Source organism: Macrotis lagotis, chromosome 1 (genome assembly GCF_037893015.1).
Source record: "Macrotis lagotis isolate mMagLag1 chromosome 1, bilby.v1.9.chrom.fasta, whole genome shotgun sequence".
In the NCBI taxonomy this organism is placed as follows: Eukaryota; Metazoa; Chordata; class Mammalia; order Peramelemorphia; family Peramelidae; genus Macrotis; species Macrotis lagotis.
This window is the reverse complement of record NC_133658.1, coordinates 64,066,609-64,094,508: the sequence shown is the minus strand read 5'-3', so window position 1 is coordinate 64,094,508 and position 27,900 is coordinate 64,066,609. Positions and strand designations below refer to the sequence as shown.

General features: G+C 43.2%; 2 protein-coding genes across 4 annotated transcripts in view; both read right to left on the bottom strand.

Moving 5' to 3' along the window:
* CDH16 (cadherin 16) overlaps positions 1–4,517 on the bottom strand; it is a 40,498-nt gene extending 35,981 nt beyond the window's left edge. For 2 of the 3 annotated variants that reach the window (XM_074202959.1, XM_074202967.1), the window contains exon 1: positions 4,333–4,517. The gene's annotated coding sequence lies outside the window, so the exon portion shown is untranslated. The remainder of the gene's footprint in view (positions 1–4,332) is intronic. The other variant, XM_074202954.1, reaches the window with a different exon arrangement.
* An 11,467-nt stretch (positions 4,518–15,984) lies between these two features.
* On the bottom strand, positions 15,985–27,015 carry RRAD (RRAD, Ras related glycolysis inhibitor and calcium channel regulator). Its single transcript, XM_074202948.1, has 5 exons — positions 26,940–27,015; positions 26,081–26,462; positions 22,217–22,290; positions 20,512–20,716; positions 15,985–17,325 (listed from the first exon to the last, which is right to left on the bottom strand). The coding sequence occupies exons 2-5, from the start codon at positions 26,439–26,441 to the stop codon at positions 17,048–17,050; spliced, it is 918 nt and encodes a 305-aa protein (XP_074059049.1). The 5' UTR covers positions 26,442–26,462; positions 26,940–27,015; the 3' UTR covers positions 15,985–17,047.
* Between the last annotated feature and the right edge of the window lie 885 nt (positions 27,016–27,900).

Here is a 27,900-nt window from a genome sequence, read left to right as displayed (position 1 = left end):
CAGGTTCTCAACTTCCTTGTTATTCCTGTCATTTCACTCAAATGAGACATTGCTTTCCAAAGTTACCAATGATCTCTTCATTGACATGCAATGCCCTTTTATCAGTCCCCATATTTTCTTGTGCTCTCTGCCTCTTCTGACACTGTCCATCATCCTTTGCTCTTGCTTACTTTTTCCTCTCTAGGTCATTATATTAATATGTCACATCTACCCAACTTAAAACTTGGAAACAAAATTTTACCATGTTAAAACACTTCCAAATGGAGAGAGTTTCAGTAAGTTCTATTTATTAAAAATATGAAAATATGACACCTTCTGATTAATTTGGAAGAATTGATTGACATCAAGGAAGATGGAAATTTGTGAGCCAACCCCCCCCACAAAAAAAAACCTTTTGTAAAATTGGTTGATGATATTAGAAAATGATTCTCATGATTTAGTGAGAACAGCCAATGAGGCTCTTCTTTTATTTGGAGATTTATATCATTGTGAGATATTTTTTTTACTTCAAAAACCTTGAAAAGCAAGCATTAAAATGGCATGAATTTATAAAATCCAGCTTTGAAATCATTGTTATCATAGCATTAAACCAAAATTTGAAAAAGCAATGCTCTTACTAAAATATCTGCAAATCACTACAAATAACATTTTGTTGAAATTAACAAATAAAATATTTTCAAAATATGACATATTTATGTCATCCTTTTAAAATTTTCTGTGTTTTATATTGTACATAATTATTAGTAAAGTAGATATATTACATGAATAAAAATATACTTATATTGGGGAAATGGGATCAAACATCTTTTATTGATAGGAATGCCCAATTTAAAAAAATTGGGGATCATGCCTTAGAGAATATCTCTCTTTAAAAAAATTAACAGATGAGAAAACTAAGACTCAGGGAGTTTTAAATCTCTCAGAAGAGCTCTTCTCTTTTATTTCCACTGACTAAACCTCACTAGATTCAATGACTTTTGAAAGTAGTGCATTTGGGGCGGCTAGGTGGCGTAGTGGATAAAGCACCAGCCTTGGAGTCAGGAGTACCTGGGTTCAAATCCGGTCTCAGACACTTACTAATTACCTAGCTGTGTGGCCTTGGGCAAGCCACTTAACCCCATTTGCCTTGCAAAAACCTAAAAAAAAAAAAGTAGTGCATTTAAGCCAGGTACCAGGTCTAGAGAGTTCTCAGGCCATTGTCACTGTGTAAGAGGTGAAGGGAAGTAGTTATGATGTTTGCCTGCAACCCTAGGGAGACCCTCAGCACCAAATAACTTCCCGTTGAATAATGTGAGAATCAACAATGCCCCATAAATAGACTCTGCTAATCTACCAAAACTCCAATTGAGTATTCTCTTGGGACTGTTCAAGGTCCCAGAGCTCAGTGTTCTGTAATTATCTCCACATGTGAATTGCATTGAATCATAGGATTTAGAACTAAAAGGCTCTTAAGAGATTTTTCTACAGCAAGGCTTCTTAACTTTTGTTAAGGCCCCCTAGGTAGTCATTGGACCCCTTCTCAGGAAAGTTTTAAAATTTTTTAGGAAATTCTACAGATCAATTCGAATTTAGTGAAAATAATATGTATTTTTTTCCTATTCAAATTCACAGCCCTCCTGAAATCTGTCCATGGATCCCATTCAAGGAAAAGCAATCCATACATCTCAGATTAAGGACCCCTGATCTGATTCAATACCCTTAAATTACTGAGGAGGAAACTGAGACCCACAGTAGAAAATTACTTGTCCAAGTAGAGCAATGATTCAAAGCCAAGCTTGACTCGTCCTTCTCTCTCACTTTCTACATCTAATTAGCCATCAAGTTTTAATGCTTACATCTCAGCAGTTTCTCACCCAAGTGCCCCCTTCTCTGCATTGCCACTGCCCAATACATTACCCCCATCTATGGTGGGAGCCTCTGAATGGTACCTGCACCCATTTATCTTTCTAAAGAATAGCCTTGAAAATGTCACTCTTCTATTCAAACAACTTCAAGGATGCCCCGTTGCCCACCTGAATAAAAGCTAAATTGTTTGGTTTGGTGTCCATGCTGATTTCAGCCTACCATGCCAACCTTATTTCACATCCAATGCTTCAATCAGGCCAATCATCAGATCGGAGTTATAACTAGAAATTTTTCTACTTAGAGTAATGAAAGGGTCAGGGTTGGGAAGAACAGAGAAGAACTTATCTGGGTATGGTTTTCAGGGGAAGGAATCCCCCCAAGAACACCAGAAAATTCCTATACTACCAGAATACTCACAGTTACTGAGAAAATGTTTTCAGGGAAGTTGCTATCTGGGGAAAGAAAGTTTGTATTGTGAGTACCCTCTAATTTTTGGCACCCTGGTACAAAACACTGATTATTTCACCCCCAGTTAAAGCTTTACATAGGATTTCTAGACTGAGAATTGGAATGGTCCAAAGAAATTCATCTAGATTCACCCCTCCTTTTTGCAAAAGAATACACTGAGACCCAGGGGGTGGAAATGACCTGCCCAAGGTAAGTAGATAATAGAGCTGAGGCCAAATTGATTTTAATTCATTGTTCTTTCCATCCTATCATGCCCTATACCACTCTCCCTCACTTCTATTTACTTCATGGTATTATAGAATTCTAAGATGAAAAAGATTTTAGAAATCCTCTAGTATAATCCCTTCTTTATAAAAAAAAAGGAAATTGGTGACTAGGGAGTATAGTGATGAGTTCGGGGCTTGGAGTTAGGAATCCTCAAGTTCAGATTTGGGCTCCAGATACTTTTAAATTGTTTGTCCCTGGAAGAGTTAATCCTTCTCAGTCTCATTTTCCTTAAGTATAAAATGAGGGGGTTGGAACTGATGGCCCTTTCAGCTCTGATCTGTGATCCCAGGACCTTGCCCAAGGTCACAGAGCTAACATGGAATAGAATCCAAGGGCTGACAATTTGGAAGGTGTTGCTGAGTCTCAGTAACCCCCTCCTCCCTTACTAAGATAGCCACCTCCTCTTCTTGGCCTTTACTGTACCCCTTCTCTGGCACTTATCTCTTATATCTATCCATACCCCTGATCAGATTGGGAGCTTCCTGAGGGCAGGGAATGTTTTATCCATCTTTGTCTTTCTCAGAAGGCTTTGCATGCAATAGTTGCCTGGTAATTGTTTTTAGTGGCTACTGCTGCAGTCCAAAACTTGTTCCAAAGTCAAGTCAAAGTCTAGGGTATTTATTAAGTACTTGTTCCAGAGAAATTCTTGAGGGGAATAAAGCAGATTATCAACCAGACTTTGGTGGCTGTGGCCTAGACTATAAGTACATAGTCACTGAAACAATCCTCAGTCTAAGGAGAGAGAAAAAAAAAGAACCAAAGAAGTCTTCTTCACATTACACCACAGGGAAAGGGATGCAGCATGGGGATAGCAGAAAGAGACCTGAATTAAAAAATCAAAAGACTTGAGTTCAAGCTATCTGTGTGACCTTGGACAAATCATGTACCTTTCCTGGAACTTAAAATGTTTTCTCATCTGTGAAATTAGGGAGTTGTACTATTTGTTTTCTGTTCCCTTAAAACTTTAAATTCTATGAATAAAATTCTAGAATTGCAATCAAAAGGTGGGTTCCAGAACCTCATGTTTGGCGCTAGCACCCAGATCCAGTCCCAGATTCATCTCCAGCTCTGAATGACTTTTCATTGTTAGTGTGACCTCACTGATTTCTAGCCTTCCCTAACCTATGATGTCTCCTTCAAAGAGAGGTCAGAAAATGTCTTCTACTCCCATGGCCCTTCCTATAATGTACTCTCCTTCCCTCAAGCTGCTAGAAGGGATAAGTTCAGTGGAATAGTGGAAAAGCCATAAGGGATACAACCTAAGTCAAAAATCTTAGCCTTTATTCAATTTAATCCAACAAGAATTTATGGAGCTTTGGAGGTTGGAATCCTTAAGGCTCTGAAAGTTTGAGGTTGGAGCCCTTAGGAATAGTGGTTATTCCTAGTCTAGGGAAAGGCCTTCAGGAGTCAGTTCTATCTACAAAACCCTCCATCTTAGCCGCCCTTCTCCCTGACCTCTATCCCTCTCTGAGTCCTCTGCCCTCCCTAGTGTTAGTCCTTTTCCTAACCTCCATCTTCTCACCTTTACTTCTATATTTCAACCCCTGCCCTCTATATCCCTCTTCAAGCCTCAGTGTCTCCCCAGTGCTTTCTCCAAACCCCCTCTGATGAACTTTGTCTCTTCTCCAGTCACTACTTCTCTTCTTAACTTCTGGCCCTTCTCCGGCACTCCTTTGCTCCTCAGCTTCTGTACCTCCCATCTCTAGCCTCTATATTAGACTCCATCCACATTCTGGTCATAGACAACCTTACCTACTATTGTCTTCACTCTAGAGAGATCTCCAGGCTGGTCCTTCTCCAGGGAGGCTCTGGGGGAGCTACAGGGACAGGAGGCTCACTTGGGCTAGTGTCCCAGCTGCAGGGTGTCTTAGTCTAGGAAAACTCCGTTCACCTCCTCCAGGGCCTGAAGGACAGAGGCCTGACTCACCAGAGCTTGCCCCTAACTGCTTATTAGTTACTGATTGACTTTCTAATTAAGAAAAGTCCCAATGACTAACTCAGGAGAACCACTGACTGAGATTACCGACCGTGTGACTGGGAGCTGGGCTTCAGGTTGGGGTTTTTCCAGCTGGGTGGCACTGGTGTGTTTGGGGTGTGCGCACAGAACATCAAGGGACAGAATAGGACTCAGCCCCAAGATAGCCTAGAGCCCAAGTGGGGGGGCTCTATCACTTATTGGGGACCATCTAGCAGAGCAGTCTAACGATGGAAAGAAAACAAGCAAGTCAGAAGGTCTGGGTTCAAGTCTGCTTCTTTGTATTATAATTTCCAGCACATCCCTTCCCTTCTCTGGAACTCAGTTTCCCTATCCATATGGCGTTAGACCACATCAGGAATTCTTAATCTGGAGTCTGTGATAGCTATATTTCACTAAGTTTCCTTTGGAATGCTCTGTATTTAATTTTATGCATTTAAATGAAGTTTTAATTTAAATTTTTTTCCAATTACATTTCATTTTTTGTAAGATTTTGAGTTTCACATTCTCCCTCCCTTTCTTCCCCCCTTCCCAAGACAGTAAGCGAGCTGATATAGGTTATACATGTATAATTGTATTAAACATATTTCCATATGAGTCATGCTGTAAAAGAAGAATCAGAATAAAAGGAAAAGACATGATAAAGAAAATCATAAAGCAAATTTTTTAAAAAGTGAAAGGTGTATGCTTTGGTTTGCATTCAGGTTCCATAGTCCTTTCTCTGGATGCAGATGACATTTTCCATCACAAGTCTTTTAGAATTGTTTTGAATCACTGTGTTGCTGAGAAAAGCTAAGTCTATCATAGTTGATTTTCACACAATATTGCTGTTAATGTGTACAATGTTCTCCTGGTTCTGCTCACTTCACTCAGCATTAGTTCATGTAAGTCTTTCCAGGTTTTTCTGAAGTCCACATACTCATGATTTTTTTTTGGCAAGGCAATGGGGTTAAGTTACTTGCCCAAGGTCACACGGCTAGGTGAAGCTGAAGCCGGATTTTAACTCAGGGCCAATACTCTGTCCACTGTACAACCTAGCTTTCCCCATGTTCATGATTTCTTACAGAACAATAGTATTCCATTACATTCATATCCCATAATTTATTTAGCTATTCCCCAATTGATGGGCATCCCCTCAATTTTCCAATTTTTTTACCACTACAAAAAGAGTTGCTATAAATATTTTTGTACATTAAAAAATGCATTTCTGAGAAGGGGTCTGAAACTTCCTCATAAGAACCCCTGATAGATGAACTCTAAGTTTTTTCCATCACTGATATTCTGTATTCTAATGTTCTGTGTTCTAGGACAGAGAACTTGCCAGATCTAATATTCTGTGGTCTGTCTCAGCAACAACCCCCAAACTGTACTTTCCCTCTCCCTCTCCTGAATGAAAACAAGTGTGTCCAGGAAGTATGACACAGTAAAAAGAACACAGGTTCAGATTGAGAGGACCTAGGGCTCAGTTTTTACCTTTGCTGGGCAAATCATTTAATAATAATAATAACTAACATTTATATGGGACCTTAAGGTTTACAAAGTATTTTATATAAATTATATTATTTCACACACATCCTAAGGAGATATTATTTCCATTTTATGGATGAGGAAACTGAGACTGAGAAAGGGGAGTAACCTGCCTATGCTCACATAATTAGTAAGCAGCCTTAACTGGATTTGAATTGAGCTCCTTCAAGTCTGGTGTCCACCAAGCTGACAACCCAGGAAATGGCATTTCCACAAGGAAGGCAAAAGTCATGACATTTTCTGTCCAGCTCCAGGGGAGAGGAAGCTAAGTTTGAGAGTGAAAGTCTCCCAGCCCAGGAAGGCTTTTCCTGACTCCAAGTCCTATGTTCTATCAGCAGCAAGGCCACCTTGCTGATTCGTAGGCAGCTACTTTTCTAGGCCTCAGTTTCCTCATCTGTAAGATGGGGTTATTAGGTCTTTTCTGGTTTCATATCTATAATCCCAAGGTCCTTCTTTCTCTGTCTCTATTGCTGTCCTTAGATTTGCTGGAATGGTCCTCGTAGTCATTGGACTAGCTGTAACTATTGCTTGGTAGATAAGAATCGGATAAGTGATTTCATCGTCAAGTGTAGTCACAGCACCTTGGCCTCTAAACAAAGCTTTTTCCGTGTTTAGCTCCTTCACTGGTCTCACTCCTGTTCCCCCCCCACCAATCTTTCTTCTCATAAAATGACAGCCCAGATACTCCCACTTGTAGTATGGGTTTTCCTTTTGGGGGAGGGTGGGAAGAATGGGTACAATTTAATTAATTTCTCCTAACCTTCAAACCCCTATTTCTACAGACCCTTTAACCTTAGGTAGTCTTAGTCTAATCCATCTTTGTTGTTGAGAATACTGGATAATTCAGGGTTTCCTTATCCATTATCTTTTTCACTGTCTATTCCCCTAGAGTCTCCTGGAAAGGTTTGTCTCCCAGGAGGCTCTGGGAGAGGTGGAAGATTTGATCTGCCACTGTTAGCAGTTGTTAGACTTCAGTGATCATCAACCTGGATTGAAAAGGAATTGATGAGCAAACATTTATCTAGCACCTACTATCTGCTAGGCTAATCACTTAACAAATATTATCTCATTGGAAACTCCTAACAACCCTGGAGGGAGGAGCGACTTTTATCCCCATTTTATAATTTGGGGAAACTGAGGCAAATTGAGGTTAAGTGACTTACTCAGAGTCACCTAGCTGCTTCTAGACATCAAGGGAAATAAATTCAAACCCCAGCTCTTACACGCTGCTGTGGGTTTCTGGGTAAATCACTTCACTTTGCCACAACTTGATTTTCCCCATCTAAAAACTGAAGATGATATTACTTTACAGGATTGTGGTGAGGAAAAGACTTTCAAGAACCTGAGGAAATATGAGTTGTTATTCAGCGCTCCCCAGACCTTGAGGTCTGATAGCTCTAGCTTTAGCATGAGCTTCTTTGGCAGCGGTCCCTGGATAAGGGTTTGGGGCTCTGCTCTAGGTTGTTCTCTTTCTTGGGAAAGGGCTCAATGGGTAGAATTCCCCAAGGGCCTTCTATGGCTCAGTCTTGGTTATGTCATCCACCCCTTTTCTTGATTCCCTGAACACTCACTGCACCCCACTCCCTAACCTCCCTCCCCTTCTACACAATTATGATTTCAACTGGAACGGAGAGATAACATTGAGATAACATCCAACTGTGGTTGGATGGAACTAGGTAACTGAGGAAGTGGAGAGAACCAGAATAGAACTCCTTTCGAGAGCTGCCCAAGGAGCCAGAAACATGGAAGTCAAAAGATGTAACTCTCTCCCACTGTCCCTCTTTCTCCATCTCCTTCTTTTTTTAAAAAAAATTATTTAAGGTAATGGGTTTATATGACTTGCCCAAGGTCACACAGCTAGGCAATTATTAAGTGTCTGAGGCTGGATTTGAGCTCAAATCCTCCTGACTCCAGAGCTGGTGGTCTATCCATTAAACCACCTAGCTGAACCATTCTTTCCATCTCTTGAAGGAAAACACTGGCCATTTCATTCATGTTTTTCAACTTGGTGTCATTCTAATAGGGCAATCCCAAATAGCCATCAAGCTTTTTTCTTCTTCCCTAATTTTAAGTAAGATCATCCATGACCAGACAACAAGAGATTCCTGGGAAAGAAGTATAGGAGAAGGATCTGGCTGAGGTTGTTGGATATGAGTTAGTATAGAAAGTGGAGGGTCTAATGAGGAGGTAGTTAGAAATAACCTTGGGCACAGGACATTTTAAAGAAAACTGGACACCATCATCCCACTGGGAAGGATGGGGTACTTAAGTCAATGATGTCACTAATCAATATATGACCTTGATCACACATGTCACTTCCCTTTTTTTGAGTCTCAATTTCCTTATCTAAAAATGGGGGGAGGGGATAAAACAATCTCTAAGATTTTTATTAGTTTGAACATTCTATGTTTTAACAGACTGTCTTACAGTTGAGATAGCTGGTGGTGTTAGATAGAGTGAGTCAAAAACACCTAAGTTAAAATCCAGTCTCAGCCATTTAACTAGCCTTGTGATTCACTGGATAACTCACTTAACCTCTGTCTGCCTCCATTTCTTCTTCTGTAAAACTGAGGAATGATAATAGCAACTGCCTCCCAGAGTTACTATGAGGATCAAATGAGATAAATTTTGTGAAACACTTAGCACAGGGCCTAGGATATAGTCAGCATTCCATAAATTTTAATTTCCTCCCAGCTCTGACTCCCTCCAACTCTGACATTCCATTCTAAGAGCCACCCCCTCTTCCACTTCCACTGTTCTAATCTGCCCCTGAATCTAAGGGTATTCGTGCAGAAAACTCTGATTCCAAGTTAGAGAAATTGAGATTGTGTTTTTGGCTCCTCCTCAGACCACCTATGTGACCTTGGGCAAATCAAGGTTCTGGGGTGGGGGTGGGCGAGATCTGTAAAATCAGGTAACTACCATCTTGGATCCCTTCCAGTCCTAAATAGACGATCCTGGGATCCTCTGACATGGCACAGAATATTTCCAGATCTAAACTTTATAGCAAGGCTCCACCTAACCCTTGTACTGTGAACAAAGTAGGAACACAGCTAGTCAAGCTTAAAGGACTAGGACCTTGTCCATGACCTTGAACCTGGCCACATTGAAAAAAAAAACTTCTCTGGAACGTGGCTCAGGAAACTCATGCTCTCCCCTGCAGATCCCTGGCCCAAGGCCTCCTGGAAAGGATGAAATAGGCATTAGTCCTATCCCCATGCTGAGAGGGAGACACACAGATCTTCACATGAGAGGGTTGGGGTTTGCAAGACCTGAATCAGTGACTAAGATTGGGGGATTGGTGCCATTGAGATGAGCAGAGTAGAGTTGGGCCAGTGGGGGGAAGCAAGAAAAAATGTTCTTCAGGAAGAGATTATTGTTTTAGGAAATTAGGATTATGGAAGAGGAAACCCACTTCACAGGACGTCAACTACTCAAGTTTGAACAGACTTGTGATCGAAATCACTCTCAGTTTATAGATAAGAAATAATCATATCAAGATTTACAAAACACTTTTCTTATGACTCTGAAATAGGTAGAGCAAGGAGCAATGCCCCCATGCTTACAGAGATACTCTATGATTTGCTCAAGGTCACAAAACAAGTTAGTAATAATAGCTGACATATAACAATATTAATACTAACAATAATAGCTAGCTTTTATATAGCTTAAGGTTTGTAAATGCTTTGAAAATATTATGTCTTTTGATTCTCACAACAATCCCCTGGGAGGTAGGTGCCCTCATTTTACAGATGAGGAAACCAAGGCAGGCAAAAATCAAGTGACTTGTTCATGGTCATACAGATAAGTGTCTTAGGCAGCATCCGAACTCAGGTCTTCTTGATTGAAGGTTCAGTGTTCTATCCACTGAGTCACCCAGGTGTCTTCCAAAATTTGCAAAGCATTTTCCACGCCTACTTCATTTAATCCTCATGACCAAACTCCTGCAGTGCAGCAGACATCACAGGTATTATTCTGAAGCTACTAGCCCATGGCCACACAACTAGAAATGATAAAAGATAGGATGAACTCAGACCTTCTTGGTTTCAAGTCTAGCACTTTACTCACTATGCGAGGCTGTTGGCAAAACTCAGATGTTTTGAGAGCTACCTAAATCTAGGCTCGATGCTTTAGAACCATGACTTGCTTTCCTATATTAAACCAGTTTTTAACTATTCATTCTTTGCCAGCATGCTCTCCAGAACAAATGTTCTTCCCTTCCTCATCCCCTTTACATTCTCTTTTATATGAAATTATAACACTCAATCATAATGGCACAACCACAAGAGGGTGGCTTAAAATAAAATGGTGTCCACAATGCCATTCCCATTTTGACTGTGTTCCCCCATTAGAATGTAATCTCCCAGAGGGTAGAGGCCTGTACTAGGTAGATAGAATTTAATTATTGTAAATGCTTGTTGGCTTCACTTGACTTGCTCAGAGAGTGGCAGGGTCATAGGATCATAGATTTAGTTCTGGGAGGAACCTAAGAGATTATCTAGTTCAATCCTCTCATTTTATAGATGAAGAAATTGAAATCCAGAGGATGGAACAGACTTGTCCAAAGTCATATTGTCAGTAAGTGACTGAATCATAATTTGAAACTTTCTGACTTTGGACTCAAGATCTAATCGTTTCCAATACCACCAATAGGTCTATTTCCCATAGAGATCATAAAAAAGGGAAGAGGGCCCACGTGTACAAAAATATTTGTAAATATATTTATATATATAATTTTTATATATTTATATATAAATATATAAATATTTATAGCAGCTCTTTTTGTGGTGGCAAAGAAATGAAAATTAAAGGGATGTAATTTAGAAAAAAACAGATATCTTACTGTCTGATCTTGTTACTTCTTATTCTTGTCTCTTCTCTAAGGATATGATTTCTCTCTCATCTCTCTCATTGCACCCAATTTGTATCAAGGTACATGGAAACAAAGTAAAGACTGACAGATTGCTTTCCGTGGGGGGGGGGGGGGTGGGGGGAGGGAAGTAAGATTGGGGGGAAATTGTAAAACTCAAATAATATCTTTAATAAAAATTAATAAAAAAAGAAAAAAAGAAAACTAAAGGGATGGTTAATTGGGGAGTGACTATACAAGTTGTGCTGTCTGAATGTAATGAAATATGATTGTGTTAGAAAAAATGATGAGCAGGTGGATTTCAGAAAAACCTGGCAAGTCTTAATTAACATGAACTGATGTTGAATGAAGTGAGCAAAACCAGGAGAACTTTGTATACAATAACAATAACATTGTGAGAAGATCAACTACGATGGAGTTAGCTCTTCTCAGCAATCCGATCCAAGACAGTTCCAAAAGACTCATGATGAACAGAACAGTCAGAGAAAGAACTATGGAGTCTGAATGCAGATTAAAAGCATATTATTTTTACTTTTTTTTCTTGTGGTTTTTCCCTTTAATTCTAATTCTTCTTTCACAACTGTCTAATGTGGAAATATGTTTAACATGCTTGCACATGTATATTCTATATCTGATTGCTTGTTGTCTTGAGGAAGGAGGAAAATTTGGAACTCACAATTTTATAAAAGCGAATGCTGAAAACTATCTTTAAATGCAGTTAGAAAAAAATGATTAAGTGAGGGAAAAAGTCTGATGTTTTCTTCACTACATTTAGTCCATGGAGAAAACATGGTGTAATGGAGAGTGTCCTGGCTCCCAGCCAACCAGTCATCTGGACACCAATAGCTAAGCAGCTTTGAAATCTTGCAATCTGCCCTGTTGGTTTCCGTGCAAACCCCAACCTCCCCACCCCACAGACCCTTTCAATCTCTTGCTTAGGGAACAATACATGTTTAATAATCAAATCAATATTTCTATGGTAACCGGAAGGAATAGGACAGTCTAGTGCCATATGGCTCCCTTCCCAATCCCTTGTGACTTTTCCTGGTCACCTTTCTCCATTATGTGTTATGTCCTCTACTAGATGGCAGAAACTATCTCACTATTAGATTCATATCCCCTGTCCTAGACACTTTTCCGAGTCTATGCCTCAATAGCATCATTATTTTCATGTATTAAATGTATTAAATTAATCTATGTACTAGATGCCTCATAGAGTGATTGTGAGAAGTGAATGACATAACAGATTTAAAAGCGTTTGAAAAAGTTAAAAACCCTCCAAAAATGTACCATTGTTACCACTACACTCATACAATTTGAAACATGTCTCTAATTATAGCTTGTCTTGATTGGTTAACGCTCTCTTCTCATTCTATAGGTGCAATCAACTTCCCATTTAGACATTTAGCTTCCTGGATGTAAGACCTCCGACTTTTCTTTTTTGTCTTGTCACAGGATAGGACAAGGAACAGGAGGGGATGGATGGAGAGAGGGAGGGAGGGATAGAAGGGGGGGGAGAGAGAGAGAGAGAGAGAGAGAGAGAGAGAGTGAATCGATGGAGAATTGTTGTTTGTCCTTAATTCTCAGAGGACCAATGACATCAGAAGGGTGATGTCTTGACTTGCAAGTAAATTGGATTTAAGTGCGGCAAGGTTGTGCAAAGTCATCCTTACTCTCATGGAAGAAGGAAAGTTGGAAGAGAGAGAGAGAGAGAGAGAGAGAGAGAGAGAGAGAGAGAGAGAGAGAGAGAGGTAGGCAGTATGAGAAGAGTGCTGGCCTTGTCAAGAGCTCCTGAGTTTGGGAGGGATTCAGGGAAGCCTGGAAGGATCTGCATGAACTGATGCTGAGCGAGATGAGCAGAACCAGAAGAACATTGTACATCCTAAGAGCAACATGTGGGTGAGGACCAACCTTGATGGACTTGCTCATTCCATCAGTACAACATCAGGGACACTTTGGGGCTCTCTGCAATGGAGAATACCATATGTATCCAGAGAAAGAATTGTGGAGTTTAGACAAAGACCAAAGACTATTTTCTTTAGCTATAAAAAAACCCACCATTTTCTTATTATATAATTTTGCTATCTCTTATACTGTATTTTTTTCCCTTAAGGATATGATTTCTCTCTCATCAATTCAACTTAGATCAATGTATAGCATGGAAACATCTAAAGACTAACAGACTGCCTTCTGTGGGGAGTGGGGGGGAGGGAAGTGAGATCAGGGGAAAAATTGTAAAATTCAAAATAAATAAATAAATAAAATAAAAAAGAGGTCCTGAATTTGAATCTTGGCTTTCCTATTTATTATGAACAAGTTTCTTTCAGTCTCTGAGCCTTGCAATTTCTTCATCTGCAAAATAGGGGCAACTTATGAATGCACTCTCTTTTTACCTTAACCTCATAGAATCTTTATTCCATTAAAATGTAAACTTCAGGGGTGGCTAGGTGGCGCAGTGGATAGAGCACCTGTACTGGAGTCAGGAGTACCTGAGTTCAAATCCCACCTCAGACACTTAATAATTACCTAGCTGTGTGGCCTTGGGCAAGCCACTTAACTCCATTTGCCTTGCAACCCCCCCCCCCAAATGCAAACTTCAGTATCAACTTCTACATGACAGCTTTTCTTGATCCTCCTCCATATTCAGGAGTAATGAGACTAAGGGAGTCCTCACTGAGGCTGACTGAACTCCTCCCTACCCCCCTCCAAAAAAAAAAAGAAAGAAAAAATCTTCAGGAGGCTCATTCCTTCCCTAAGCTTTTACCCCAAAGAAACAGTCACTGTTGCCTGTTCTCTTTTCTAACTTTATCTTTATGGCCATCAACAATTTTTCACAGGATTATAGGATTCAGAGATGAAAGGCTCCTGACAGAGATTATCTAATTGGACCAAGGAGAAAATTGAGGTCCACAAATAATAAGCAGAAGAACTGAGATTTGAACCCAGGCCCTGTGACTCAAATTCATCATTTTTTCCACTACACTACAGGCTGTCTTCCTGGGTGGTCCCTACAGAATTGAAGTCAGACCAAGTTGTCCTTACCACGATTTAATTAGAAAGTGGTTAGCACAAGTTGTCCCTGCCTTTTCTCACACTCCCCAGCACACTCTGGACCCCCTGAGGGCCTGGCTCTGAATGACTGTGGGGGAGGGGATAAGGCCAAGTTGGGAGAGAGAAGGGGAGAATATGGTCCTGAAGTCACAGTGAGGGGGAGAGGGTGGAGGAGGGGAGGGAGATGTAGCATGTCAGGGTAACTGAAAACTTTAGTATGCCTTTAGCAGACGTTCTCCACCCCCATTTCCTTCCTCAACCACCCCACCTTCTACTTCCTGCTCCCCTCAAGCCAGGGCAAAGTCTCTAGCCTAGAGTTCCCCCCAAAGTGATAAAAGGTGAGTCCTCTCCTCCTCCCTCTCCTCTTCCCATTCCTCCTTCCCAATCTGTTCCCATCTCTGAGGATTCAAGGGTCAGGCAGGGAAAGGGTTGAGGGTTCAGATGGAAAACAAGTCCCCCTGAAGGGTAATAGAGCCTGCCCCCCTGAAGAGACAGAGTGCTGTAATCCACAACCAGAGGCAGGGAGCCTCCAACCTGCAGAATCAGGTTCAAGTTCAGGGATATACCCAGCAATTTCTGTGACTGGGGTAAGGGAAGGAGGAGGTTGGGGTTGGAGCATGGGAGGCTGGCTAAGGGTATGACCCAGGGAAAACCAGTCCCAGAACAAATGATTGATGGAAAGAATATAATAAGACCGTAGGGACAGGGGTGGATTAGGGGTGCAGCCAAAGGAGGAACCTATCCTGGGATACTGAGAGAGTTCCAATATGGCTAAAGAGAAGGAACTAAGACCAGTCCCTGAAGTCAGGGCCAGGCAAAGAAAAACTCAGGGTCAAATCCAGGGTGAAGACTGCTTTTCTAGGGCAAATCTCTAGTGGCCCCCTTCTATCTCTGGCTTTGGGGGAGTCCAGGAAGGGATCCCAACTTCTGCTGACAACCCCCCAGTGCTGGATTAGTCTGACATTTCTCTAGATACCTATTCTTTTTTTTAAATTGTTTTTTGAATTTTCCCCCAATCTCACTTCCCTCCCCTCACCCCCCACCTCCCACAGAAGGCAGTTTGAAAGTCTTTATACTGTTTCCATGCTATACATTGATCAAAATTTTGAATGTGTTGAGAGACAAATCATATCCTTAAGGGAAAAATTAAAATATAAGGGATAGCATAATTACATAACAAGATACCCTTTTAAAAAAAAATTAAAGGTCTTAAATTAAAGTCTTTGGTCTTTGTTTAAATCCTACAATTCTTTCTTTGGATACAGTTGATATTCTCCATCATAGATCCCCTAAAATTGTCCCTGATTGTTATACTGATGGAATGAGCAAGTCCATTATCGCCCCATGTTGCTGTTAGGGTGTACAATGTTCTTCTGGTTCTGCTCATCTGGTTCAGCTAGATGTCTGTTCTTATGGAGTGAAAACAGTCTAACTGAATGGTTTCCCATGGGGCAGTCTATATACAGATCAACCTATAAGAACTGCCTCTAACAAAGCTAAAGGCTTCCATTCTGAGCTGATCCTGGTACAAGCTAAAATCCAACCCCACCAAAAATGCTGAAGATTATAGTTCTTCCAGCCCCAAACAGAGCTGTCCAAAATGCAGCCTACAGTAAGATTTTATGTGGCTCCCTCTGGGTTTATTAAATGCTCTAGTAAATGAAGCCGAGTCAGGGCAGAGCTCTCACTAAAATGGGGAATCAATATATTTTGCCCATTGTATCAATAAAAACTTTAAAAAGTAATGTTGGACAGTCTTGTCCTAGAATATAGAATGTTAGAATTGGAACAAATCTTGAAACATGAACTGGTTGAACTAAAAGGAACTTTAGAACACAAACCATCAGAGAAGGTTCTTAGAACATGGAATATTAAAAAATACCTTTTTCCTCTTGAACCAAGGAGAAAATTGAGGTCCACAAATAACAAGCAGAAGACCTGAGTTTTGAACCCAGGTTTTGTGACTCAAAATTCAGCATTTTTTTTCCACAGTGAGGGAGATAGAGATTATTTTATTCCATTTTATAAATGTGGAAAGGTGGAAGAACATACCAAGGATGAATGGATTTCAGAGTGGGAAGAGACCCTTGAGCATAAAATGCCAAGAGTCTTAAGAATCTAGTCCAACCATCTCATTTTCTGGAATTGGGGAAACCGAGACCCAGGGAATAGAAGTGATTAGCCCAAAGACAGACAGAGGATTATGACCTAGCTGGTACTAGTTACCAGGAACCTGAATCTCCTTTGCTCTTCCTGCAGCTAGCATAGCCTACCAAATACAGAACAGAGGGGAAAGGGTTCTGAAGAAAATAATGTGTCTGGGAAAGAACTCTTACAGGAAATAATCCTTTATTATAAAAGTCTGCATGTAAACAAATAATAAATTCATCAAACAACCTAAATGGAAGTGCAATATTAACTTACTGCATAAAATAGTCAACTAATCTCCCCCTTCCCTCCCCATTTATTTTCTCCCACTGGGATGTGGTTTCAACTGTCCCCACAGGGGTCTGAAACAAGTACAAGTACGGGCCTGCGTACCCAGGTCCTAGGGCCTCTTTCAAGGGATGACTTGGGACAGTGCAGTCATATCCGATGAGCCATCCTCTCCATGTCCATCTGTAGCACAGGCACCCCAGCTAGGTCAGAGGATCTGACCTTTTGGTTGGAAGGAGGCCCCTAGGGGCAAGGGCTAGAGCTCCAGCTGCTTTTGGTTTCCAGTCTCCTATTTCAGTCACTCCAGCCTTGCTTCCCAGAATCATTGGTGAATCTTAAGGCATCATGGATTTCAAACTGGCAGGGATTTTCAAGTTGTCCAATTCCCTTATTTTGTAGATGAAGAAACTGAGTCCCAAATTGGGGTAGTAACTTATCCAAGACCTCACAGTTAGTGGCAGAGTCCTAGGATTTGAATCCAGGTCCTAGGATTTCAAATCTAGCACTCATTCCACTATACCATGGATAGGGGCCCTGTGCCTATCAAGAATACCTCTATGCCGCCCCTTGGGGTGCTGCCCTTCCCCCTTCCCCCATAACAGTTCTGCCTAGAGCACAGAGAGATCATGGCATGATTTGGATTTGGCCTTGAAAGCCATCTTTTTGTTGTTCTTGGCCACAATTCGGCCTAGGAAGCGCTTTGCTTTCTTGCCAATGCTCTCTCGCCTCTTGGTGTTGGCCATCCGCCGGGCATTGTCTTCTTTGCTGTCCTTCCTGAGCCGGATCTGCCGGACGATGCCCTCAAACAGGTCCTGCACGTTGTGATGAAGGGCAGCCGATGTCTCAATGAACTTGCAGTCAAACACGACAGCACAGGCACGGCCCTCTGTGGATCCCAGAGGAAAACAAGAAGCAATGAGGAAGGGGGAATCAGAAAAAAGGATAAGGTGGTGGGTGAGGGGGCAAGGGGTCATGGGGGTGAGGGACTATCAGACTTCTCTAAAGAAGCCTAGTCCAACATCCTTATTATCAGCTAGGCTGGGTGACTGGGCAGATCACTTCCCCTTTACTTCTGTCTCCTTATCTATAATGTAAGGATTCAAATAGATCTCCAAAGTATAGAACCAATCAGTCAGTTAGTTAATAAGCATTTATTAAATGTCTATTAGGTACCTGGCACTGTCCTAAGTGCTTTGCTGAGTGATAAAGAAAGAGAAAAGATCATCCCTACTCACAAGGTACTCAGTCTGATTGGGAGACAAGTAAATATGTATAAGCTACATACAGAATAAATAGGAAATAATTAACTAAGGGAAGGCACTAGAATAAAGAGGGGTTGAGAAAGACTTCCTGTAAAATGTTAGAACAGGAGGGAAACTTAGAAAATAATATACATAGAGATAAGGGATCTTAGTGACCAGTGGGATCAATAATGATCATTTAGTTCTACCCCTTCATTTTACAGATGAGGAAACTAAGGTTGAGATAAAACAAACTTATGGCTCTAATATTTTGTTCCAATCTCCTATGTTTTCCAGCTCTATGTTTATAGCCTTGGTTAGAACCAAGTGAGCGAGCATAGCTTTGGGATCTTTATGAGAAATAAAGTCAATGTGACTTCTAAGAGAAGACTCCCTCAGAAGAGTGCTATAGGGTTGGGATTGCTTCTACTTCCCCCTCTTCTTCCCCTCACCTCAACTCAAGCAAGTCAAAATGTAAGCTTCTTGAGGGCAGGGGCTGACATTTGCCTTAATAAATGTTTATTGATTGATTGAATAATCCAAAATGATTCTTTACATTTTTATAATATCTTATACTTTTCAGAATTCTTCACTACTATGAAATTCTCAAATTATTTCTATAAAGTCAGGATTATTTACTTATTATTTAGTGACACAGGCAGTTAAGAGTCAGATCAAGGGATCAAAACTAGGTCACTTGTTTTTAAGACCACTGATAGTTTTATTGAACTTGCAGTCATCATGGAAGTGAATGGTAAGAGAATGGAATATCCTGAGCCCAGGAGTATGCCCTGGCTCCATTCAGCCTAGGAGGCATGGGGTACTTCATGGGGGGAATCCCAGACTGAAAGGCCAAGAAGGGCAGGCCAACACAGAGAGAATCAGGAGAAGCAAGTCTTCCTTCCTCCAAGGTGATGTCAGAGGTTAGAAGTTTCTTCTCACCTTCTACCCTACTAGAAGCTAACTACCCCAGATTCTTCCTTTCACGCACAATCTATGCCCTGGCTGGCCCAGAGGAATACCTTATATCCTGACCATCCTACATCCAGGAGAAAGTGAAGTCTTGCTCTTCAGGTTTCTCATAACTTTGAATTTGGGCATGGGGGAAGTTATAGAAAAGTCTTTTATCTAACAAATGCAGAAGTCACAAAGTGCTGACAGAAGCCCATAAATAAATGACACCACTGTTCCCCTGAAGCCCTAAATTTCTTCTTGCTCAGAGCTACTCAAATTTTAAGAAATTTCTAGCTTTCACAGAGGGATCTACACAGTCCCTCTTACCCTTGTAATAATAAAATAATAAATTATTAATTATTACTAATTATTAGTGAAAATTAATTATTATTAACTAGCATTTATATAATGCTTTAAATTTGCAGGGTATTTTCATTTGTCTGTCTGAGGTTGAGACATTTGGGGTTCTATTGGATTGGCTCCAATAACTTCTGGTAATAATGAACAGGGAAGGTGGTCCTGAGTACTCTGTCTCTGTCTTTCTCTATGTCTTTCTCTCTGAAACTTTCTCAGTTTCAGTCTTGATCTCTGTCTCTCTGTCTCTATTTCTTTGTCTCTCTCATAATCTCTTTACATCTATCTCTCTGTTTCTCTCATTCTATCTTTCTGTGACAATCCCTATCTCTGTCTCTCTGTGACTATCTCTGTTTGACTCTGTCTCTTTCATTTTTTAGCTTTTTTTGGCAAGGCAATGGGGTTAAGTGACTTGCCCAAGGTCACACAGCTAGGTAATTATTAAATGTCTGAGCTCATATTTGAACTCAGGCCCTCCTGACTTTAGGGCTGGTGCTCTATCCATTGCACCACCTAGCTGTCCCCTGTTTCTCTCATTCTGTCTGTGATTGTCTTTCTATCTGTATCTCTTTATGTCTGTCTCTCTATCTCTGTTTCTCTTTCTGTCCATTTGTCTCTATTTCTCTTTCTCTCTCATCTACCTAATAGTATAAATAAAAAGACTAGGAATGAATATGTTAAAGTTGGGTTCAAGACTCAGCAATGCTGCCATTTCCTAAATGCATGACCTTGGGCAAGTAAAATGATTTCCATTTTCTGAGTAGCTTTAGAAATAGTGCTAATAAAATGTAAATAACTATATAGGGACTGAGAACCTACTAGAGCTAGTGTGAGAAAGGGGGGGTGGAGGTGGACACTGGGGTTCTTGTCATTATCTCCCTCTTCTTTGTTTTGTGGATGTTTGTATACATGCCTTTCTCCCCATTAGACTGCATGCAAACTCCTTTAGAGTACCCAGGTCTGTATTATATGTCTTTGTACCCCCAAGCTCAGAGAATGAATACTGGCTTCTAACAACAGAAGACCTGGATTCAAGTCTCAACTCTGAGACTTATTGCATTTGTATCTTTGGTCAAGTCACTTAACTGTCTACGGCCTCAGTTTCCTCATCTGTCAAAGGAAGGAGTTGCATTAGATGAACTCTTATAGCTCTAACTTTATGTCTTCTCAGAGGAAGCTATCCTATGAGGCTTATCAAACTAAGTCACCCTCTGCTTTGCCTTGGCTCCCTATTAGACCTATTCTCTCCTGGACTCCACCCCCCCACCCCCCCAAGTCTTCCTCTGGTTCCCCCCATCCCCACCAAGCCCTCAACCTCCCACAGAGTACTGTTCTGAACTGACGTGCCGAGAAAGGCAGGCTGACTTCAGCCAGCATTTTTCTGTCTTATATTTAGAAACTTGGCGGGTCCCGGGGGGGGGGGGGGGCGGAGGAAGGGGGGGGTGTCACTGTCTTTTAACCATGCAATTGCTGGGGTTTGAATCCCAGAATTGGGGCCTCTCCTCCTAGGGTCATAGACTTACCATCCACAGAGACCTCTCGGGAGCGGACCAGGTCACTCTTGTTGCCCACAAGGATGATGGGGATATCCTCTGATTGACGGGCACGCCGAAGCTGAATGCGCAACTCTGAGGCCTTCTCAAAACTGACTTTATCAGTGACTGAGTACACAATTACATAGGCATCACCCATCTTCATGCAATGATTGGACAGCCACTGACTCTCATCCTAACGGGAGAAAATTCACCCTTTAGGTCATCGAATCAACTCCCTTGCTGCCCTTGACCTAGCCGCTCCTTCCTTAGCTTCTATGAGACCATGGAATTTCTCTCAGGCTGCCAGGGAAGGAGGATGAGCAACAAGTTCTGTTTTTCTTTTCAAATAACAGGCTTATCTCTAATCACAGAATGTTAGAACTGGAAGGGACCTTAGAAGACAGAATGTTAGAACACAAAATGTCTCAAGCTATAAGAGATAATACACTTTTGAAAGTATCTGCTTTGTGCAAGCAATTTAGATAAGACCCAGTTATTGTCTTCAAGTAGCTAAGAAATCATCTAGTTAGAAGAATTCAGGAGTCTTTGTTCTATCCTGATTCTATCACCTTGCTATCTGAGTCACTTTTGCTCTCTGATCTTTGGCTTCTTCATCTTTAAAATGGGGGTAATTCTACTTGAACTACTTATCTTAGGGTCCTGGTTAGGAATGATTCATCTCTAGCTTTACAAAATATTCTCCTTAGAACAACTCTGAAGTAGTTAGAGCAAGCAGAATTATTGTTATTTTATAGATGTGAAAACTGAGGATCAGAGGAGGGGAGAGACTTGCCTAGGGTGACACAGTTAAATAAGTGGCAGAGCTGGCATTTGAACCCAGGGCTCCTGCTTCCAAATCCAGAGTTCTTATACTTTGATGTCATGTATACAAAAGTGCAATGTGGTTTCAAAGCACTAAGTTGAAGAATCATATAAGTTATAAAAGCTAGAAATTATATCTCCCTTATTTGGCAGAGGAGGAAACAGCACCAAAGTGAATTGTTCAGTGGCACGAGGAGCTAGTTCTTTTGGTCCTTCTTGCCACCTTTCAAATACTTATCATCAATTTTAGCCAATAGCATCAGTCTCTGAAGGTGGGTTGAGGAAAATAGGACAAAAAAAGGAGGGAGGGAAGTGTTGAGAACTAATGTGAGGAGGGCTTCTCCATGGTTCATAGAAAGTCCTGCTTCAGGATTTGTTTAAGGCAAAGTGAAAGCGAATCTTGGGGATCCCAAGGGGGAACTAATGCAGCAGTAAACTACTCTTTCCCCTTGGTCCTGGAAATGTTTAAACTTTGAAAACAAGCCTTCCCCCCTCCCCTTAAATTCAAATGCCTGGAGGGAGGAGGGGAGGACCATGAGGAGAGAAAGAAGGGGAAAAATGGAACACTGAAATAATTCAGGATTCTATAAATTGGTATGACTTAATGCAAAAAATACTTGGCTCAGCACTATCATGACTTCTTTCTGGGCATCAATTTCCTTATCTATGAAATGAGGGAATAGGGGGACTAGGTGAACTCAAAAGTCCTTCCAGTTCTAAAATTCTGTGGTCCTAAGTTCAGGTCTCAGAGATATGATGACCATATGTATTACAACCTGCATAGTCATAAGCACCATTCCCCCAGCAGCCAATCAGATCCATCTTTCTTACTAGCTACCCCTGACCTCCCCTTCTTGGTTTGGAGTTTTACCTGTTCCCAGATATCAAACACCATGAGGGAAGCCTCTTCTCCATCCACCACAATGGATCGGTCGTAGGTATTGCCTAGGGAAAAGAACAAGGTCATTGGTGGGAACCTTATAGAAAGAGGGAAAGGCAATATGTGCTAATATATCCTGGGTATGGCACAAGACCTTTGACCTCCTTCTGACCCCATAGTCCACCAATTCCTGTGCTAAATGGTTCCTTAATCTCTCTTCTCCTTTCTTTCTTCTTGGGTTTTCAATTATAGATAGCAATGAACACACACACACACACACACACACACAATCATAACCAGTCTCCTTCCCATCTCTATATCTCACAAACTGGCCCACTTGAGTACAGTTACTCTCTCTTTTTGCCTTTGTTCCCCAATACCTAGCAAATAGTATATACTATAAAATGCTGTTATTTTGGATGAGTTCCCTAACTTCCTTATCTATACCCCTGTTTCTAATTACAGCAGTGCCCTTAACCTCCTTACCCCTCCCTGTTTTCCATTATTGCTAGATCTCTAAACTCCTTATCTATTCCTGTTTTCTGTTATAGCTAAATTCCTCAACTCCCCATTCAACTCCCCCCATCCCTCTGTTTCTTATTATAGCTGGACCCCTAACCTCTCATCTATCCATCTGTTTTCTATTTCACTTGGACCCCTAACCTCTCTTCCCCCATCCCTTTTCCTTACTATTCCCATGATCCCTGCCACTGTCACTGATGATCCATAGCGTCACATTCAAGGAACATAAATAAATACATTCTCTACTCCATGAAGCCCAGTGTGATATCATTGTTCCATTGTGATACATGATGAGTGATACAAGGCATCAACCCCCACTTCTTCCTATGACAGTGGAACCTCTGCTTATCTGCTAATAATATACTTCCTATCCTCACATCCCTCCTCAGCCAGGCAGGGCCTGGAAGATGGGAAGAGTCATTGCCTTTTCTGCTTTATTGACCAAGAAGTTCCTAGGCTCTTGGGATTATTACTCCCACTGTGGTCTACTAAAGTCTTAAGTAGAAAGCATTAGGATTCTAGATTGAGCAATGGAAGAGACTTCAGAAGTCGGTCTAATCCTTTCAATTTACAGATGAGGAAACTTAGACTTAAAAATTAAGTGAATCGCTTGGGGCCATAAAGCTATTAAGTATCTAAATCATGATTTGAACTCAAGTCTTCTTGGAGTATTCTAATCTTCTATGCTAAGCTGGCTCTGGCCTGGGCTAGTCTGGCCTGGAAAGACTGGTTCACAGGCTGAGGGGCCCCATAAAACATTAAGAAAAGGTCGGTTAGCCCAAGTGTTGCTATTCAATCACATCTGACTTTCGTGACCCCATTTGAGGTTTTCCTAACAAAGATACCCAAGTGGTTTGCCATTTCCTTCTTCTTCATTTTATAGATGAGGAAACTGAGGCAAACAGGTAAGTGACTTCTCTGAGGGTTGAATTTGAACTGAGGAAGATGAGTCTTCCTGATGATAGGCTCAACAATCCATCCACCGTGTCAAATAACAACCCAGTAGAGAATATAAACTGATCCAAATTTAGGAGACATCGTCTCTGTACTTCCTGAAAGTTGCTACACTCTCCCCCAGTATCTGGAAAGTAGTGATTGCTGACTGGTACTGAGAAGAGCTGGTTGGTCCTGTAATACCCAAACTTCTCTTCTACCAAATCCTATTTGCCAGCAGCTATTATCCTGGACTAGGACTGATACCTGGCATAGTAGCCTTCAGGGAAGAGAGACTCAGTCCACCAAACTTATTCAGGAAGCCACAGAAAGTCAGCTCTCTGTGACCCAAAGACCTCTTTGAAAAAAGAGTGGAAAGATCTAGCAGTCAATCAACAAGCCTTTATTAAGAATAATGGATTTGGAGTCAGAATACCTTAGTTGAAATCTTGTCTCTTCCCTTGCTGTCATTATGAACTGAGATAAATTACCTTTTCTTCCCCAGGCCTCAGTTTCCTGATCTGTAAAATTAGGGGGTTGGACCAGGTAATCTCTAAGATTTTTATGTTCTTGTTCATCCTTCCTTCTCAAAGATTTCTCATGGATATCTAAATGCTATGATTCCAGATTCCAAACTGGGAATTTATTAGACCATCAACAACACCCTGGACATCACTCTTGCTTCCAGCCCCCAAATCTTGTCTGGTGGACACCTAGAGTTTTGTCACTTCCCACCTCACTTCAAGAAGCTTAGGGATGCCTTGCCCACTCCCCATCCCCTCCAACAGCCTCAGTATTCCTAATGGATGGACAGACAGGTGAGCAAACTCCTACAAGTTCTACTCTTCCATTTTTTTCTCTCTACTAAAAATTCTAAAATATCACACCCAGAAGGGCCTGCAAGGGGTCTAGAGACTAGATTCTAGTCTTATCCTATCTGTTTACAATGCAGAAACTCAGGATCAGAGAAAGGAAATTATTTTTAAAGGTCATTCGGTAAATTCATTGCAAAGATGGGAATTCAGATCTGAGTTTTCTGCTAACAAAACCCTATGGAACTCTCTCACTCCACCTCATACATTAAACTTTTCTCTCTCTTCTCATCTGGGAGTGGGAAGGGCCTCTGGCTACTAGAAACCTGTCTCTCTGATCAGAAATCTCCTCTAGGATCTCCAACTTTCCCATGAAGACCCTCAGAACCCTCTTTTTTCTCTCCTGACTCCTTCCCATCTTAATTCAATTCAATTCAGTAAGTACTGAGGCCCTTCCTAAGAGCTTCCTCACTCCACCTCATAAGTCATTTTTCTTATAATCTCAGAGTGGGCAAACTTGGGCAACTAGAAAGCCTTTCTCTTCCTGATCAGAAATCTCCTCTGTAGGATCTCCAGCCTTTCTCCTCTGGTTCCTTCCCATCTTAATTCAAGTCAATTCAGTAAATCCCTAGGCCCTTCCTAAGAGCTTCCTCACTCCACTTTAGAGAGCATTCTCATAATTTCAGAGTGGGAAGGGATTGGGCAAACTAGAAATCTTTCTCTCTCTCCCTGATCAGAAATCTCCTCTACAAGATCTAATATTTTTGTCCTTCATTTTCTTTCTTTCTTTTTTTTAAAGGTTTTTGCAAGGCAATGGGGTTAAGTGGCATGCCCAAGGCCTCACAGCTAGGTAATTAGTAAGTGTCTGAGGCTGAGTTTGAACTCAGGTCCTCCTGACTCCAGGGCTGATGCTCTATCCACTGCGCCACCTAGCTGCCCCTGACCTTCATTTTTTGAAGAAGACCACAACATCAGGGAAATGATGCCTTGAGAAGCATATGAATTGGATTTGAGTGAGGGGTTGCTGTGCTAAGTCACCCGCCTCACTTGCTGTTCCAGAGCCCCCTGGGTTCTGTGGTCAGATATGAATCAGGACAACAGGAAGTGGCCTTAGATGTGAGGCAAACAGGGTTAAGTGACTTGCCCAAGGTCACACAGTGTTTGAGCCTGGGTCCCAACTCCTGTCCTCCTGGCCCCAAAGCCAGGGCCGTCTCCATTCCACCCCAGCCTTTATATTTAGGTCCTTAAGGATGTCCCTCCTTTCTCTCCCAGGTTCCTTCCCTTAATTTCATTAACGGCAGCAGGGCTGCCTCCGGAGTATTCCCGCTCTGAAGTTATGGGCAGAAGGATCTCTGGAGTGCGGAGCTCTCAGGAAGGCCCCGAGGCTCCTGCAGTTTCTAGGGGCCGGTGCCAGGCTCTGGGGCGCCAGGCCTCGCGCCACCTCGGGGCTTGCAGTCCTCACTCCTTTTCTCTTCGTTCTCTGCAAGTGATTTGTCCCACCCAGTACGAAGTGTCCAACGCTCATTCTCCCACCAGCCCCGGCCGCCCCAAGGCTGCCCGGCCCTTGCTGGCCGCGCCCCCCACTCACCCGCCGCCTCGGCTTCGGGTCCGTCCTCGACGCCGCCGAAGATGCGTGCCAGGCTGGTTTTGCCCACCCCGCGCTCGCCCAGGAGGATCACCTTGTACAGGTGGCCGTCGGCCTCGCTGCCTGAAGAGCTGATGGAGTCGGAGGAGCCCGAGGCCCAGCAGTCCGTGGCTTCCCTGGGGCCGCCGGAGGGGCGGCGCCCCAGGCTGGGCAGCTGGCCCAAGGGGCCGCCGGGCAGCGCCGCCTGAAGGTCCCTCTCGTCCACTGGCATGCTCCGGCGGTGCAGGTGCTGCTGGTTGAGGAAGGGCGTGCTGCCCCGCCGACGGTCCCCGCAGCGCCGCTGAGCCCCGCGATTCAGAGTCATCGTGCCCCCGGCTAGAGCAGGCTGGGCAGGAGGGCACCCGGTCCGGGGCGGGGGGAGAAAGCAGACGGGAGGCCGCTTGAGCTGCCCAGTCACCCACCCCGACTTGGGCGGCCCTCCCTGGGCTCCCCCGCCCCACCTAGAGGACCCTTCCCAGATGGCTCCCGCCCTCTCCCCCTGCCCCGCCCTAGGGCCACCCTAGGACCACTTCTGGGGAGGTGGGCGATGGAGCCGCGGTCAGACCCCAGGGCCACACCCCCACCCAGACACACACACACACACACACACACACACACACACACACACACACACCCCTTAGCTTCAGTCCGCACCCCTGAGCTCTCAGGACAGTCCGGTCCCTTCAGGGTCCCTGTTGGAGGGGCCCAGGGCCACCGGCCTGAGCCAGAGCCTGGCACCCCTGGGGGGTACCAGCGGGCAAGACAGGGGCTCCGGACCTCTACCCTCCCTCCCTAGCGAGAACCGAACCCCGGCGCCGCTCACCTCCCGTAAGGACTGAATAGACACGGACTCCGATTCGGATTCCGACCCGGCCCAGTTGCCTCGGCTTCTGCTCGGGCTGTTCTCTCGGAGTGCCCCAGAGCCGCCTATTTATGGCCCCACTCGGGCAGAGCCAGCCCAGACCCGCCCCCTGTCCTGCCTCTCCTCCCCCCTCCTCCTGGGCCTCCCCTTCCCCAGACTCTGCCAGCTCAGACTCAACCCTCAAAGGGAGGGGGCGGCAGCTGGCGGGGGTTCGGAGGACTGACGTGTCTGTACTTAGCCCGGGCCTGAGGGGAAATCCTGGAGAGAAGCTCCCCCCTTCCCCCCAAACCCCTGCCCTCCCCTCGACTCCCGCCCCAGCCTGGGAAGGGGAGGGCTGTGTGAAGAAGAGCCCCGGGTTTCGAGTCCAAGCCCCTGGGCTCCAATTCCAGCAACACATTAACTCGTAGTGTCACAACACCTCCCTGAGCCTCAGTTTCCTCATCTGTTAAATAGGAAGGAGCAGGATGAGGCTGTGCACTTTTGTTTTCTAAGACCCCCCCTCTTCCTAAATCTGGGGAACTGTGCAGAGATAGGTGGGCGAAGCGGGGGCAGCTAGCTTCTACAACCCCAGAGGTCCAGACACATCTAGGGGGAGTCGAGGCACTGGAGAGGGACACCCATTTTGTGTGAGCCTCAAAGTGGGAGAGGGCCCTTTCAATCTTTGGGTGCCTGCCTCGCTTCCACCTCCTGTTGAGGGACGCCCATTTCCGGAGATTGGAGGCCAAGGGTAAGAGGGCAGGTCAATGTTTTGGAGAGCAAGGTAGGTAGAGGCAGGGGGTGGGTGGAGGGAAGCCAGAGGGGACGTAGACCTGAAAGCATTCACCCAGTTTACTTTAAGAAAAAGAATTCCTGCCTCTCCAACCACAGCTCTGGGGCGCTTTGTCCAGCTCCCCAACTTCCGAACCCCATAGAACCGCAGAGT